This window comes from Eulemur rufifrons, chromosome 30 (assembly GCF_041146395.1).
Source record: "Eulemur rufifrons isolate Redbay chromosome 30, OSU_ERuf_1, whole genome shotgun sequence".
Lineage (NCBI taxonomy): Eukaryota > Metazoa > Chordata > Mammalia > Primates > Lemuridae > Eulemur > Eulemur rufifrons.
Genome location: NC_091012.1, coordinates 99991313 through 100007601, shown reverse-complemented (window position 1 = coordinate 100007601; position 16289 = coordinate 99991313). Strand labels below are relative to the sequence as shown.

The 16289-nt window shown below is 50.5% G+C and overlaps 1 protein-coding gene across 2 annotated transcripts in view; it reads right to left on the bottom strand.

Moving 5' to 3' along the window:
• IQSEC2 (IQ motif and Sec7 domain ArfGEF 2) overlaps nucleotides 1-16011 on the bottom strand; it is a 79004-nt gene extending 62993 nt beyond the window's left edge. For both annotated transcript variants that reach the window (XM_069463128.1, XM_069463129.1), the window contains exon 1: nucleotides 15079-16011. In XM_069463128.1, the coding sequence (XP_069319229.1) occupies nucleotides 15079-15785 (707 nt within the window). In that variant the 5' untranslated portion in view covers nucleotides 15786-16011. The remainder of the gene's footprint in view (nucleotides 1-15078) is intronic.
• Nucleotides 16012-16289: the final 278 nt, after the last annotated feature.

Sequence of the window (16289 nt, the reverse complement as noted above, 5' to 3'; positions counted from 1 at the left end):
CCAAGGCGTGCCCAAAGGGGAAGGGGAGATAGACAGGGCTTGGAGAAGTGGGCTGTGGTATCTGTACAATCTCAAGGTTCCATATGAACGATAGATAGGAAGAGAAGAGGAGAGGGCCAAGGGCTCAACTGGTACCTTGCCTGGGCCCTGAAAATACAGAGGCAGGCAAGCCTATAGATCCTTAGGCAGGGTTTGTAGAAGGACCTAGTCTTGACAAAACTGCATTCAAATCCATCCATTTGCTGGGCAACCACGGATGAGTTCATTCCCCTCTCTGAACTCAGTTTCTCCAACTATAAAATAGGTATAATAATTCTGATGCCAGAGAATTGTGGTGAGGTTTATAGAATGACAAAGTAGTTACAAGCACAGGCTTTGTGTCAGACAGGCCTGGGTTTGAATCCCAGTTCTGCCCCTCCTAGCTATGTGATTTACATCTTTAAGTTTCAGTTTCCTTGCCAATATAATGGAGATAATAACTAATATGATAAGGTGGTTGGGGGGATTATGGTTACAAAGAATATGTGATAACACTGGAAAATACTTAAATGAGAAAAGACTGCTTAATAATGGCTGTGCAAATATTGGCTGTGGTTGAGTTGACTGGGCCTTCTGCGTGCCCCATCCCCCACCCAGCTTTATTTTTCCCTATAATACTTACCACGATTGGACATGTTATGTATCTTTGTGTTGATTTGTTTCTTTTCTGTCCCCACCCCAGGTGTACACACACTAGAATGTCAGCCCCATGGGGCAGAGGATTCATCTGTTTTGTTCACTGTTTCCAAGTGCCTGGAACAGTGTGAGGTACACAGAAGCTGTTCTTCAGAAGTTAAGTAGTTATCTGCCTCGTAGACATTCTGGCTGCCACTGGAACAGCCAGCATAAAGGCACGGAAGAATCAGGAAGCCGAATATGCTTGGGGAACTCTTGAGTGCAGGGTTAAGAAGGGAACAGACGCATGAGTGGGACCGTACTCTTACCTAAAGGAGCATGCAAGAGCTTCCCTGCACCACAAGTGGCATGAAGACCTACTTGTGATAGCCAGGAAGTGGAAAAGCACTAGGAGGAGGTAAAGATGCCTTCCAAATTCAAGTGCCACCTCAATCATTACAATGTGAAAAGTGAAAGTAAAAACCTTTTGAAAGATTTTTCAGGTGGAGAGGAGGACTCCTTTTCAAGTGGCCCATCTGAGCCAAGTAGCAGGCCTAGAAATGACAAAAAGAGTATAGAAGACAAGTGGATGAGGTAATGGTGACAGGCAAGAAAATCCCATGAAGACTATTAAAAGAGAAGAACCAGCTAGATGAACCACAGGACAAATCAGAAAGCTCACTGCACAGTGGAACTGCCCAGCAATGGATCCGAACAATACTGAAGGCAAAGATGGCGGCGAGGATCCAAAATAAAGGCCATGATAGTTCTGGCTGCTGGCTACCCTTTTGCCAGTGATTATGCTTCCTATCGTCCTTGTTTACCACAATGCACTGAACAAGTTCTGGGATGATAAGGATGATGACGATGATGACAAAGACTGCTGCATAGTTCAAATGAAGCATTTGTCTATCACTTTTAGAATGTCTTTTTCACGAAATAAACAGGCAAGTATCAGTTCACATTTATATATATATATATATATATATTTTTTTTTTTTTTGAGACAGAGTCTCACTCTGTTGCCCAGGCTAGAGTGAGTGCCGTGGCGTCAGCCTAGCTCACAGCAACCTCAAACTCCTGGGCTCAAGCAATCCTTCTGCCTCAGCCTCCCCAGTAGCTGGGACTATAGGCATGCGCCACCATGCCTGGCTAATTTTTTCTATATATATATTTTAGTTGGCCAGATAATTTCTTTCTATTTTTAGTAGAGACGGGGGTCTCGCTCTTGCTCAGGCTGGTCTCGAACTCCTGACCTCAAGTGATCCTCTCGCCTTGGCCTCCCAGAGTGCTAGGATTACAGGTGTGAGCCACCAGGCCCGGCCGACATTTATATTTTGAAGAAAAGAAAGAGAGGCAGGCTATAACCAAGAGAGCCTTGACCACCAGGCAGCAGAGTGTGAACTTCATCCTGTAATTGCTGGGGAGCCCCTGGGAGGCTTGACCCAAGGAGTGATGAGGTCAAATGCTGCCTCCTTAGCAAATGCCTTCCTTAACCTCATGCTCCTTTCAAACATAAACAAATATTATATATTATAAAATCATAAAGATAACAAGCAGGCTTTATTTGGTCTTCAGTGTATTCCGCCTTACAATAACATAAACAATCATGAAGTTATGATCTAGCATGCACCTACAATGGTCCAGGACTTGTGTTATCTTTGTAACAGCTGTGTAAGCTCGTTCTTCTTCTCACTGTATAGATCCGGAAACTGAGGCTCACAGGAGCAACGTGATTTACCCAGAGTCACACAGCTAATTTAGCAGAGCCAAGATTCAAATCTGGGTTTGTCTGATTCCAAAACCAATGCTTTTAACTGCTACAGCTGCTGCTCCTTTCTGTCATCCCAGGGCCAAGTGGCACTTCATCTCCTACCCCAGCCTGTGAGCTTGGCCTCTCCACCTCACCTGTCTCCTGTCTCTCCTCCACACGGTACAGCCCAAGCCCCGCCCCCCCGCCTCCGCCCCCTGAACATTTGGGTAGTGCTTCTAGAAGAAACAATCATTCAAGGATGGCAAGGAAAGGGGGTGCACCCAAAAAAGAAGGTGGGGTTAGACACAGGTTTTGCAGCACAGATTGTCAGCTTGGCACTACGATGAGAGAGAGAGAGAGCGAGAGAGAGAGAGAGAGAAAGCAAAAGAAAATGGAAAAATCTGGCTCTCCAGCGCTCCCTTCTTTCTTCCCTCTGCTGGAGGCAGAGGATAGAGGTTCAGCCATGATGGGAAAGAGAGTGGGCGGAAGGGTTTGCAGCTAGCGCAGCCTGCTGTTGCAGAAGCGTCAGCTCAGCCTTCAAGCCCCCTTCTGCGTGCTCGGGGCCCTCTCTGGCCCACCTGCTCCCACTGCCTGAGCAAAGAGGCCGGGCTGCTCTCCCAACACCCAGCCAATCCTGGCAAAGCCCAGCTCACAGCAGACCAAGAGCCTCCCGAGTCACAGAGAGGGTGCCCAGAGAGGTGGAGGGGCTGGCCTGGGGGTCCAGAAGGAGGCAGCAGCAGGGCTGGAGTCAGAACCCAGGTGTCCGGTTCCTCAGCTGCGGGCTCGCTTGACTCCATGGTCTAGGTGGCAGAGGTTGAGGAAAGGGGCACTCAGGAGGCTGCTAGAGGAATGCTCATGACAGGGGCTGGGGCCAGAGGCAACAGGGGCCAAAATGAGGTCATCCAGGCTTGGCTAGCTGGGGGTTTACTAATACGTTTCCAGTTTCAATCTGGATTAAGAAAACAAAACAACTGTTTTTAAAAGTAGCTTTCACCTTAGTTTGTACCTTAAGAGCATAAATGTTTATTCTCCTCTCCCAGGGCCCCACCAAAATGAAAGGGAAGGAATAAAATAAGGAACTCATAACAGGAAAAAGGATGGCAGACGGTAATATCAGTGGGTGAGAGATTTCAACAAATTTCTGGAAGCAAAAAACAAAGAGAAGAGTGTTGGCAGTTGAGGGAGATCCACACCACTTAGGGGGTTACAGCTGAGCAGGGCACCAGTCGGGCCAGCAAAGGCTTAGACAGACGCCAGACTTGGAGACGGTAGCCACAAGGGAGTTCAGGAGGAATCAGGCGGCTGAATACAGGCGGGTAAGCTGAAGGTAAGTATATGAAATCCTTCCCTGCACCCCCAACCTCCAGACCCAGAACACAGGCTGCCTGGCATTCATCCCCAGGTAAAATACAAGAGGCTGCTTGTTAAAGGTATTAAACTATCCAGGATCAATTAGGGTACCTAGTGGCATGTTGGTGCCCCCCAAATAAAGTGCTTTTTATTCTGGTATTGGGGGGGGCACCCCTTATAACAACCCACTCCCTGCTGGCTCACCAAAATAAAACCAGCAAGTGGACAAGCAAGCCGGGATACACAGACCTCGCAGTCAGACTTTCTATTAACTCATTCATACACTATGACATAGACAACATGAGAGAAAAGGTAAACGGCCTAGAGGATCAACCCAAGAAGTTCAACATGCAATTAACATTCCCGAAAGAGAAAACAGAGAAAATGAAGGGAAGGAAATTATCAAAGAAATAACATAAGAAGAGACACACAGTCCCTCAAACTGAAAGGGATTCCTGAGTGCCAGGTAAGGTGAGTGAAAAATAGACCTTCATCTGAGTGCCGGTTACATAGGTGTTTGGTTTGTAAAAATTGACCATATCATATGTGATGGAGTCATATCACTTCTGATATGAATACTTTTCTGTATTCATCTCATATTTCAGCATGAAGTTTTAAAAAAAAATCTCCTAAAAAAACCTCCGAGGAAAATGATATCCCCAGAAGATGTGCTATGATTTACCCTACAGTTTCAAGAAACTCCCACACAATAGTAAGTAAGTAAGTACATTAAATAAATAAATAAAAGCAGAAGGAAAAGGAAAGAAGTCCTGGTCCAAATATAAAACAAAGTAATAGGTGGTATGATTTTGAGCAATTGAGAGAGTGTAAAGGAAAATTCACTTGACTTTGATGCTAGGAACATTCTCCTGGGAGTACAGAGGTTGTGACACTGAACTGTGGGAAATGAGGTACAATTATAGTACACTATTTGGCCCTGCAATGAATAACAGTGACACAGTCATAATCACATAAACGCAGTGTATTGGCAGCCAAATTTTATAATCAATCTCTCTAGATAAAGCGCTGAAGGCCTAATTATTTCTACAGAACAGAATGTGAATGTAATCAACCTTGCTGGACACACGAGTACAGAACACAGAGACTGGAAGGACGGGTAGGAGACAGGGAGGGAAGAATGGGCACTAATGACTATGTCTTTCATAGTGACTGGTCAAGAGATGCTGTGGAAAATCGATGGAATAAGAAATCACAGTTTAAAATAGTATTTAATAAAGTTACCAAGGTAATTAATAGAGTAGACCAAATGTTAATAAAAAACTATCAAAATGTGGGAGGAGAAGAGAGAAAAAGTTAATTGTTATAAATAAGCTAAATTATTTTGTCATAGTAAGAAGAAGTCAAGAGATAATGTTTAAGTAGTTGATAAATGAAGATATAATTGTTGAAGTATGTTATTTAGAGATAGGAAGTTACCACCAGAAAAACTAAATGATAAAAGTGGTTGTCTCTGGGGCGTGGGATGTGGGGGGCTGGGAGACTTTGGCTTTTTACTACACCAGTCCTTGCATCCCTTTTATCTTTTAAAAAGTGTATATATGTATTGCTTTGATTTAATTTCTCAAAACAAGTCCCTTCTCTTTCTTTGGACCTCTGTCTCCCACATTATACATACAAAATGGAGAGGCTGATGATTCTGGGTGACATGAGGTCCTGATCTCCAATCCACCTTTCTTTCAAAAGTAGGAGCAAGAGAGGTGGATGAAGGGCGAGCCCCTCCTCACTAAACCCTTGGCTCCCCACAGCCATCCACACACATACCTTCTCAGCTGCCCCAGCCTGTACCACCCTCTGGTCCTCTTCAAATCCCACTAACACCAGTCCAGCCTCTCCAGCCTCCCATTCATTCAACTATTTACACCCATTAGTTATTTATACCTGCCTGAGAAACGAAGGATTTCAGGCTTCTTACTCCAAGAACACAGAATAGAAACCGAACTCGAAAATAAGAACTCAGAAAAAGAGATCAAAGATGCCAGAGCTGTACTTCAAATTAACTGGTGGCTGAGACAAAAAGGAAGATACAATGAACTGTGATAGCCTCATATTAGGAAGGAGGGAATATACCAGTTTTCAGAGTTATTTTCAGTGCAAAGCTTTGCCTAGCACTGAATTCTTCAAGTCCCTGTCCATGGGAGGTTTCATGAAAGAGAAGAAAAATGACTGTTTATTGAGCACCTACGAGTATCAGGGAATGCCATTCAAATTATCTTGGTTACTTTTGAGAGACAGGCATTGTTATCCCATTTTACAGATAAGGAAACTAAAGCTCGGAAAAGGTAAAATGACCCAGCTGAGATCATCCCATGGGTTGCGGCAGAGCCTAGACTCAAATTCAGGTCTGTCTGTCTCCAAAGCTCATTCTTTGCATATCATACCATGGGGCCTCAAAACAGAGACACCCAGGCCAGAGATGCCCTGCCCAAGGCAATGGGGACGTAGTAATGACAGCCACAGGCTCACCCTCTTCCATGAAAACAGAAAAGGGGATGACAGGCCTGGCTGTCAGGCTAGAAAATGCCTCTGAGCTGCCTCTGTTACAGTAAATGAGGCATCTAAGGCAGAAACCAGCAGAAAGAAGGCTGGGCCTGGGCTGGGTGGAGAAAGAGAACCCTGGGTTCACTCCCCAGCTATGAAGCTAGCAGATTTGATTTCAGAGGGACTGGAACAGAGCAGCAGGTCTGTCTGCTATCGAAGCAAGAGCCCTTTAGGTGATGCCTCGTCTCCATCACTTCCTGCCCCCAAAGTCACCTAGCCTCCTTTTGAGCCCTGGTTTTCTCATCTGTAGGACATAAAAAATAATAATCCCTGCAACCTTCACAGGATTTTGAAGCAGGAATTAGCACATTTAAAGAAGGATGCTTTGAACACTGGCGTTTAATACTAGAGTGACTCTTCTAATCAGAGCTCTCTCTTCTGTTCACACCTTGAGTGGCCTTATACAAGTCCATTCTCTCTCTGAACCTCGGTCTTCTCATCTGTAAAATGAACGACTTCAGCTGGATGATTTTTCAGGGTCCTTCCAGCTCAAAGTTTCTTGACTTTTATGCTGGTATTATTAAAATGCTACTGGTCATGACCAGCTGCTGCTCCTCTGCGCTCCTGCAGTAGGCTGTGCTCCCCTCTGATGCCACTTGTCCATGTGTTGTCATCATCCTTTTCCCCCATAGGTTATCTCTACTCCCACTGCCCAAGCACAGGCCTTCTTGTCTCTCATCCAGACTGCTGCACCAGCCTCCTCACTGGATGCCTTCCAATGTATCTTCCAAACTACTCTCTAGAAGGATCTTTCCAAAACGTGGCTCTCGACACTTCCCCCTGGACTGTACAATAGGCACCTCTGCCCCCCAGCTTAAAACCCTATGTTGGCTTCCAATTCCCAACAGCATAAAGCTCCTGATGTTGCTAGTCAAAAGTCCTCATGATCTAGGCTGGCCAACACTCCAGACTCCTCTCCCGACAAATCCTGCCTCCCAGCCTATGCTCTAGTTTGTAGTGAATTGATAAAAGTGCCCCCTTCACATATCCTGCTGGTTCCCTGCCTCTGTGTCTTACCCTTCCTTTTGCCCCCAATTCCCACTAACTTACATGCTGTCCACCCTTCAAGCCTCAGCTCAGATATCACCTCCTCCAAGAAGCCTTCCTGGATGATCTGGGTAGATGTCCCTCATTTGGCCACTCGCAACCCCTGTGCTCCCCTCTAGCATAGCACACTGGATACCATACTGTAATCTCCTGTTTCCATGACCATCTTCTCCACCTAACTGTGAGCACCCTGAAGCCAGGAACTGCATAATACTAATCACGGAACCCTCTGCCTGTGATGGCATGAGGCGTGGCACATACTAGGGACACAATATTCACTGGACTGATCTCTCTCTTATAAATATGGTGACCTCCCACATGACCTCTCCCTTCTGCCCTCCCACAGCACAGAGCTTTACAAAGTTATTAATAATAACGCCCATCACTGAGTAAACACATACTGTGTGCTAAGCGCATCATCTATGTCATCTTACTTAATTTTCACAACAATCACGATGAGATGGGTTATTTAGGAACTGGCTAGCATATCAGATACACAGTTGTATGAGATGCCTCTCAGTTTTGTATAAAAATCTGGGGGAAGGACATATTTAAGTACTTTTCATCACGGATATAATGACAATAATTCTGAAGTGGTTATATGAAAGAAAGTACCGTTTTTATTCAGGTGAATGCAGTATGCCGTATCCTGGAAACCAGCAGGAAATCGCAAGGCCTGGATATGCAATGATATTACCCTTTTAACACTTGGCGTTATTGAAATGGTACCCATCAGGCGATAAATTTACATCTAAATGTTGGAAGAATAATCCTAATCAGCCATGTAGCTCTGGCTTGTCATCTTTGTGTTGAAAAGGATGCTATGCCTCCGTTCTCATATTGTTGTTTTGTTTGCTACGCTCCGCCTCTAGGGGGCAGGGCAGTTTCATCTACTTGTATTATTTTCCATCCTCGGCCCTCAGCTTTCCATACTGATCAGGACCCTGATGGATATGCTGGGCAGCTAGGAAAGTTTCTGATACATTTTTGTGAGGGGCAACACGAATCTCACATATCAGAAAATATTTGATCTCCGTTTCCTACTTGAGAAAACTGAGGCTCTGAAAGTGAAGTGACTTGCCTAGCATCACACGAAGTCCTCCTTCCCCAGCACCACCCTTTCTCTGAATGCTAAGGTCCCGGAGAGCTCCAGCTGCTAAGCACTGGGGAATGGGCCCCTCGGTATAAACGCTTTCAACATGGAGGCTTGGAGAGAAACCAAATACCACAAGGAAGTTAGAGTGACTAGCAAATTATCTTGCCCTAAATGAGCTCCCCCCAAAGAGGAAGTCATGTATGTATTCATCACTCTTCCTCTTGACCAATGTTTGTGATTCTGCCAAGGAATACAACAGGGAATGAGCTACAAGGGTCAAGTCTTATTTCAACCCCGAGACACCGTGAGCAGCCCAAGGTCTAGAGCAGAAGAAAGATTTGTGGGATAAACAAACAACTTCCCACTGGGCTGGGTAAACTGCACACAGGTCCTGTGCAGGCCTCTTTGCTCCTTTTGGAACAGAAGCTTTTGCAACAAGGGCCAAGACCACGGCCTGACGTGGCCATGCCATGGTAGGGAGATATGATGATGAGCAGATTGGTCTAAATGTCTCCACAGTCTCATCCAACTCTGCCACCCTGACATCCTATGAACCGGGAGACTGGTGAGTGTGAGGAGCAGAAAGAGCAAAGGCCAAAATGTCTCCAGGGAGTGCGAGGAAAAAGCCAAAGAAATGACAAGAGAATCTTGTAGTTGGCATTTCTCACTACAGGAGTCCTAGAAGAAAAAAATCAGGCACCAGTGGCTGTTAGTTCACCGGGACTTAATCAGACATTCATTTGTCTATTCACCATATACTAAGCAGCTCCTGCACTCATGCCCACAGCACCCAGCATGGGGGCTGACACACAACACACACGCTATATATGTCAGTTAAATCAGAATCGGAAGAGGCTCTTGGTCTAGTAGAAGGGACACAAGATGTAAACAACCACAAAGGTATAAAAAGGAGCAGAGTGTTCATTGCGAGGGATAGGGATAGACAGAGCATCAAGAGACACCAGAGAACACAGGAGAGGTGACAGCTAAGTCCAGCCTGGGAACTGGACACAGAGGCCCCCGGAGAACGGAACAGCATGAGTGAAGACCCAGAGGCTATGGGAAGGCCGGAGTGGGCTAACAACGGGGGCACACAGGTCAGTCTGGCTGGAGCATGGCCTGTGTGAGGGGGACTGTAAAAAGATGAAAGGAGAAAGGTAAGTTGGCAGCAGATCCTAAGAGGACCATGCACGGTAGGTGGAGGAGTTTGCAGGCCAATGAGAGGGGGAAACTACTAGAGCCGTACTGCACAATGTGGCCTGGCTGTACCTCATCAGAGGCTCGACAGAGCAAGAGCAGGGGGCATTCTATTAAGAGACTATGGCAAGGCCGGTCGCGGTGGCTCATGCCTGTAATCCTAACACTCTGGGAGGCTGAGGCGGGTGGATCGTTTGAGCTCAGGAGTTGGAGACCAGCCTGAGCAAGAGCAAGACCCCGTCTCTACTAAAATAGAAAGAAATTATCTGGACAACTAATATATATATATATATATATATATATATATATATATATTAAAAAAATTAGCTGGGCATGGTGGCGCATGCCTATAGTCCCAGCTACTCGGGAGGCTGAGGCAGGAGGATCCTTGAGCCCAGGAGTTTGAGGTTGCTGTGAGCTAGGCTGATGCCACGGTACTCTAGCCTGGGCAACAGAGTGAGACTCTGTCTCAGAAAAAAAAAAAAAAAAAAAGAGAGAGACTATGGCAAAAATTCAGGGGGTGATCACGAGAGGGAGCCTGCCTAAAGCAATGGTCCCGGGAGCTCTGCTCGGGGAAGCCAGAACCAGGACTGGCTTTGATGTCTTTAAAGCCCACCTGCAAGAGGCAGTGGTGTACCAGAGGCTTAGGAGCCAGACAGTTCTGGGCCCCATCTTGCTGTGTAACCTCGGGCAAGTCACTGCACTTCTCTGATCCTCATTTCTGAGTCTGAAAAATGAGGACAATAACAACACTCACCTGGCAGGGACTCTGTGCAAATGGGCTAGGAAGCAGCACTGCATAGTGGGTAAGAACGCTGCGGACCCTGGAGGCCCGACCCCCTAGGCTCCATCAGCTCCTTCACAGTTCTGCCACGTATTCATTAAGGGCCCCTGGATGTGTTCTCCAACCTTTCTGGGCCTCAGTTTCCTCATCTGTAGAATGGAGTTAATAACAATATCTACACAAAAGGATTCATGTGACTATTGAATGAATACGTGGAAAGCACTTAGAACAAATAGTGCTTGGCACACAGTAAGTGCAGTAAAAAAAAAAAATGTTAGCTATTATTACATAAAACCACATAGCGTGGGGCCTGGAACACAGAAGGCTGAGACTCACTCAGTACACGTGTGGCCTCTTCCCCACGCTCCAGGCCTTTACTATGCTCCCAGCAAATTCAAAGGCCACAATAGGCAGTGGTTGGACAGATGAGGAAAGGGCAGGCGGCAAGCCTGGTCTGGCGTCTTCCTCCCAGCACTCCCTTCACCAAGGGACCACTCACTCTCCCTCAAAGTCCCCCCAGCCCCCCCCACCCGCTGCCAGGGTCCTCAACTAGTGGCCTGGCCTACCCTGATCCCTCCTTCCTCTGAGAACCTCCACTCGTCACCACTCTTGCCACTCAGTTCGTCCTGAGCACCGTCTCTGTGGAACAGCTGGGCCTGCAACCCTGTCTCCCTGGCCAGCGGGTGGGGGGCTCTGCTAGCACAAAGAACATGGTGTTCGTTCAGCCTGGTGGCCCCTGCTGCCCTGTGCGCACAGCTAAGAAATGTTTATGGATGACAACCACCCCATTCTTGCCCCAGATCTCGGTAGAGAAGCAAGACTTGTCTAATTTTCATTAAACTCAACATTATCATTTCCTCCCACGTGAAGATAATGCTCACAACACAGTGGCAGGGGAAAGATAAATGGTCTGCCCTCCTGGGAAGAAGGAGAGATCCCCTGGGAAAAGCTCCCAAGACCCCAAAGGAGACAGACTTCCCCAGAGCCTGTCCCTGGGCTTGCTCTCTCACTGGCTCCCTCTCAGTGGCCTTAGCTCCTGCGGGGGAGCATGCAGAGGACAGCCCAGCAGCCATGCCATAGACCACGCATCACCCTGGCTATCAGGAACACCAGGCCAGCCCCTCTAGCTGCTTCCCACAAATGTGAGCCAGCCTGTGGGATGAGTGGAGGTGGGGGCAGAGGAAGGAGAGTTACCAGCATACCAGCTTTAGCCCACCGCCGCCTACAGCAGAGCCAGAGCTGGGCCCATGCAAAAAGCATGGAAACGCAGCTCTCTTCAGCATGGAGCAACTCAGCAGTGGCCCCTAGCACTCCTATCAATCATTCCAGGGCCAGGCTAAGATCAACAACCACAACAGATTCTTCTCTAATCACTGGTGGGGAGGAAGGTGACAGGGGAGGTGACAATCCCAAGTAGAGACCTAGCATGTAGTCAGGACCAACAATTACTAAAAATCAAACAAATAAAACCTTCCCATACAGAGGACCAGCAACCAAAAGGAGGTAGGGACTCATCTCACTCTATGCTGCACTGGAGAGGCCACACCCAGAGCACAGCAGAAGGGATACCAGCATCCTAGGACCTATCCGAAAGGGACAGTACAGGAGGATGTGGGAATCCTGGGTGGACGATACAGATGGGGTGGACATGACAGCTGATGTCCAATGCAGTAGAGGGACAATTCACAGGATTAGGAGTCTGTCTTATTAACAGTGTGACCTCTGGTAGGCTTCACTTCTCTGCGCCCTCAGTTTCTTCGGCTGTAAAACGTGGATTGCGGTGACAGACGCACAGCGTTGTTGGGAGGACTAAATAAAGTCCCCAGGCAGAGCGGTCCCCCGCAAGCTTCAGCAGGGCCCAGGCGCCACTCTCCCCTCTTCCTCCAGCAGAGGGAGCCTGGGGACTGGGAGCGCCCCGCTCTACCCAGCCTCCCCCAATGCTGCAGCCTCTGCTGCTAAACTCCCACCCTGCCTGCCCTCGCTTCCAGCGGCAGCCTTCTCACCCACTCCTTACAAACCCAGAACAGGCCTAGCAGGGGAGTCGCTGCAGCAGCAGCAGTGATGGCAGCAATGGCTATGGCATCGACAGGCCCTCCCGCCGCCTGGCCAGGAGGGAGAGTGCAAAGGAGGGAGACAGAGCCTTCTTCCCTCCCCTGTCGACTCCCCACTCATCCCAGACTCCTCTCCCACCTGCTCAGACCCTTTAGATACCTAAGGCTCTCAGGCCTCTCCCAGCTCAGTACCAGTCCAGGTCCTGAGGCCAAGAAGCTCCTGTGGGTTGGAGAGCTCTAGTGAAAAAATAACAGGCCTTGGAGACAGGTAAACTTGGGTTCTAGCCCCAGCTCCATTAGAAACTAGTAGTGTAACCTTGAACAAGGTCCCTTTATCTTGGAGCCTCAGTTTCCCCATCTCTAAAATAGAGTTGCTAATGCTCACTGTACAGGGCTTGTTGTGAAGACCAAAAGAGGTAATAATGGATGTGCAAATAGCTAACATATGGTTAGGAGAGAAATTCTAAACCCCTTTATTAATCCAGTAGGAAATGTGAAGCAAGGAAATCCAACAAGCAACCTGGAAGGTGCACAAAAAGAGGGAAGGACCAAGAGGCAGGCCTGCATGGACGGCAGAAGCACAGAACTCAAGAGCAAACGGGCTTTTGGCCAGCCAAGAGATTCAGACCCATGTCTGCAGGATGTAGAATGTGAAAGTAATGGAATCCTGGAATTGGGGGAGACCTAGGTTATTTCACTGGGCTTTACACCTAATTCAGGAATTATGCTTTCTCCAGCCCTCCCAGACCTGCGCCTGGCCTCTGCTGGACGTGTCCAGCCAGCTCCCACCTCCACCCCTTGAGGCAGTCCCCTGCATCACCAGACGGCCAGGTTGGAAAGTTCTCCCTAATTTATCTCAAATGTTCCCACTGTTCCTGGTTCTGCTCCCTGGAGCAACACAATAATGAGGCTGCTCCCTCTGTCACAGGTCTGACCCCTCTAGAAAAGTCTTCTGCAGCGAGGCTCAAGGACCACAAATGTCCCATCCAGTCTTCCTCTACCTCCACCCACCATGGCCTTCTCCTGAGTGGGCCTTGGTCTACTCGTGTCCCTTGTCCAGCATGGTGCCCAGAGGTGCACACAGTCAGTCCTCCAGGACTGGGCTCCCAGAAGCCCTGCCTGGACAGGAGAGCCCATTCCCCTGCCCCCAGACTACTCAGGGGCAGTCCACACCAAAACTCAGCTGAGGGTGCACTGCAGTGGTGGCCAGCCGAGCTCTCAAGCTGCAGCTGCTGCTCCTGGGGCCCAGCCATCTCAACCCAGCACCCCAGCCTGCTGCCTCACCACGGGGGAGTTGCAGAGAGCTGTCTCCCGGCAGATTTCCTGAGGCAGAAGGCTTCCCCACCCCCAGCCCAGCCTCCAAGAGACACTCCACTGGTTGTGGCACATGGTAGGACCAGCTGAGCAGTGAGAGGAGGGGGAAGCCTGTCCATTCGCTAGAGGACTTCAGACTTGCTCTGTAGTGTGGCTGGATTAGTCACAGAACCATCAAATCTAAGCTGGAGGGGTCCTTTAAGAGCATCCAAGGCAGACCTTGCCAATTAAAAAGATACAGGGAACTGATGGCCTGAGAGAGGAAGGGACTCAGTCAAGGTCACAAAGCCAATCTGCAGCAGAGCTGGAAGGGGAACGCAGATCCCCTAACTCCCAATTCGGTTTTCTTTCTAATATGGCAGAAAAGAAATAAGGGAACCTTTAGGGCAGCCCTGTGAGTCTGCACGCCCTTGACTCTCTCAGCTTGATAAATTTATCCCAATCAACTCACGATGGTATCTACATGGAAAAAGTGGACCCAGCCAATGTCCCACCAACCCAAGAGATATTGCCAACGTGTCCCAAATAGACAGACACACACACTCCAGCGCAGGAGCTGGAACCGATCCAACAGAGGGGAGATCCAACAGAGGGGAGATCCGTAGACTTCCCTTCCCAGAAGGGCTCTTTAAATGGGTGTTGTTTTTCTTGAAGGGTGGAGAGGGGGTGGACTTTGAGGAACTAGCCAAGGGCCTGGCCTCCATCTTTGCTCCCCCATCTTTGCTCCCCCTGGCCAGAATGTGCTGCAGTTCCCCTCAGAAGGATGTCTCAGCCTCCAGCAGCCATTCTGGTCCCCACCTGCCTCTCTGGGAAAGGATGGATCTGAAGCCGCCAGGGGAAACAAGATCAGGCAAAGGAAAAAAAAAGGGGGGGGACGGGGGGCTTTCTCTCCCTTGGGGCTCCCAGTTGACACCATCCCCAACGATAAAAATCCCAACCAACAAAACCAAAATAAATAAATAAACGAAAACCCATCTTCTGGCAAAGATACAGCTAGGGGTTGAAGAAGTGGAGGCGGGGGAGGCGGTGATGACTGCTCTAGTCCCTCAGTGGCCGCGGTACTAGGAAAGAGACGCCTGCACTCATCTGGCCAACCCAGTCTGGGGTGGCTAGGGAAGGGGTGTCGGCTGCATGAGGAGGACCCAGCTTCTCCTGGCACGTTGGGACAGGAAAGGAGGACATAGAATCAGACACAGGCTTCTTACTTTATCAGCCAGACAAGTTGGAGAGGGATCTACAGGGAAGAGCAGGGGGTACAGACACACATTCCTTACTTTCTCTGGAGGGTCGTGGCCGGGCTGGTGCTGGTACTGGTACTGTGGCCTCCGCCAGCGCCGGGGCTGGAGCTCCTGGATGCGCCACGGCTCAGCTGGCCCCGCTCCCGCGGTGGCCGCGGCCCCACGCCCACCGCCGCCGAATAGCCGGCTTCCTTCTCGCGGCCCGAGTGCGCTGGCCCGGCCTCCCGCCCGCCACGCTCGCGACCCAGGGCTGGGTTCTCGTGGTGCAGGTGGCACTGGGCCACGTCGCGCTCGCGGGCTGTGTAACCGGTAGTGTCCTGGAGCGGGTAGGAGGCGTCCCGCTCCTTGTCCCGATACACAGCCTCCCGGTTCTGGTAGGCGCCGTCTCGGTTCGGGTAACCCACGTCCCGGGCCGTCTGGTGGAACTGGCTCTCCCGCAGCTCGCGGTGGTGGAACTGGGTCTCGCGCAGGTTCTGGTACTGGCTCTCGCGGCCCGGGCTGTCCCGCGCGCCGTGGGGGTCCCGGTGCAGCTCCCCCCGGTGCAGCTGGCTCTCCTCCCGCAGGTCGCGGTTCTCCTGGGTGAGCTGGTCCAGCTGGCCCTCCAGCTCTTCGATGCGCCGCCGCTGGGTCTCCAGCAGCTGCTGCTGGCTCTCGATGATGTTGTTCAGCTCCAGCAGGTACTCCACCGCCCGATTGGGGCTCTCCGATCCCGGGCCGCCCGGGGGCCCCGACCCCGCCTCCATCCTGGCGGCCCAGGGGCAGGGGAAGGGGCAAGAGAGCCCGGTCCCCGCTCGCTCACGGCGCCACCCTCCCCCGGGCCCAGCCGGGGGAGGGGGCCGGCGGGACGCGAGGGCGCGCACCGGGCTCGACGGCCCGGGGGCCCGGGGGGGCCCGGGAGACAGCGCTGGGGCCGGCGGCACGGGGAGCAGGAGCTGAGGCTGCTGCCGCCGCCGCCGCCGCCACCGCCACCGCCACGGCTCGGGAGGACGCGGCCCACGGCGCTCCGCCCGCTGCGGAGTCACTGCGCAGCGCGGCCGCGCGGGACCGCCCCGGCCGCCGGCCCGCCCCCCGCCCCTGCCCCCACCCGGCCCGCCCGGCCCGCCCCCGCGCGCCCCACCTGCGGCTGCCACCCGCACCCGCAGCTGGATTGGTCCCAAGGCGCCGACGCCCGGCCAGGGCCAGCCCCATCACAGCCTGCTGGAGGTCTCTCCATTCCACCCGTCCTAGGGTCCTCACCTAACACAGCC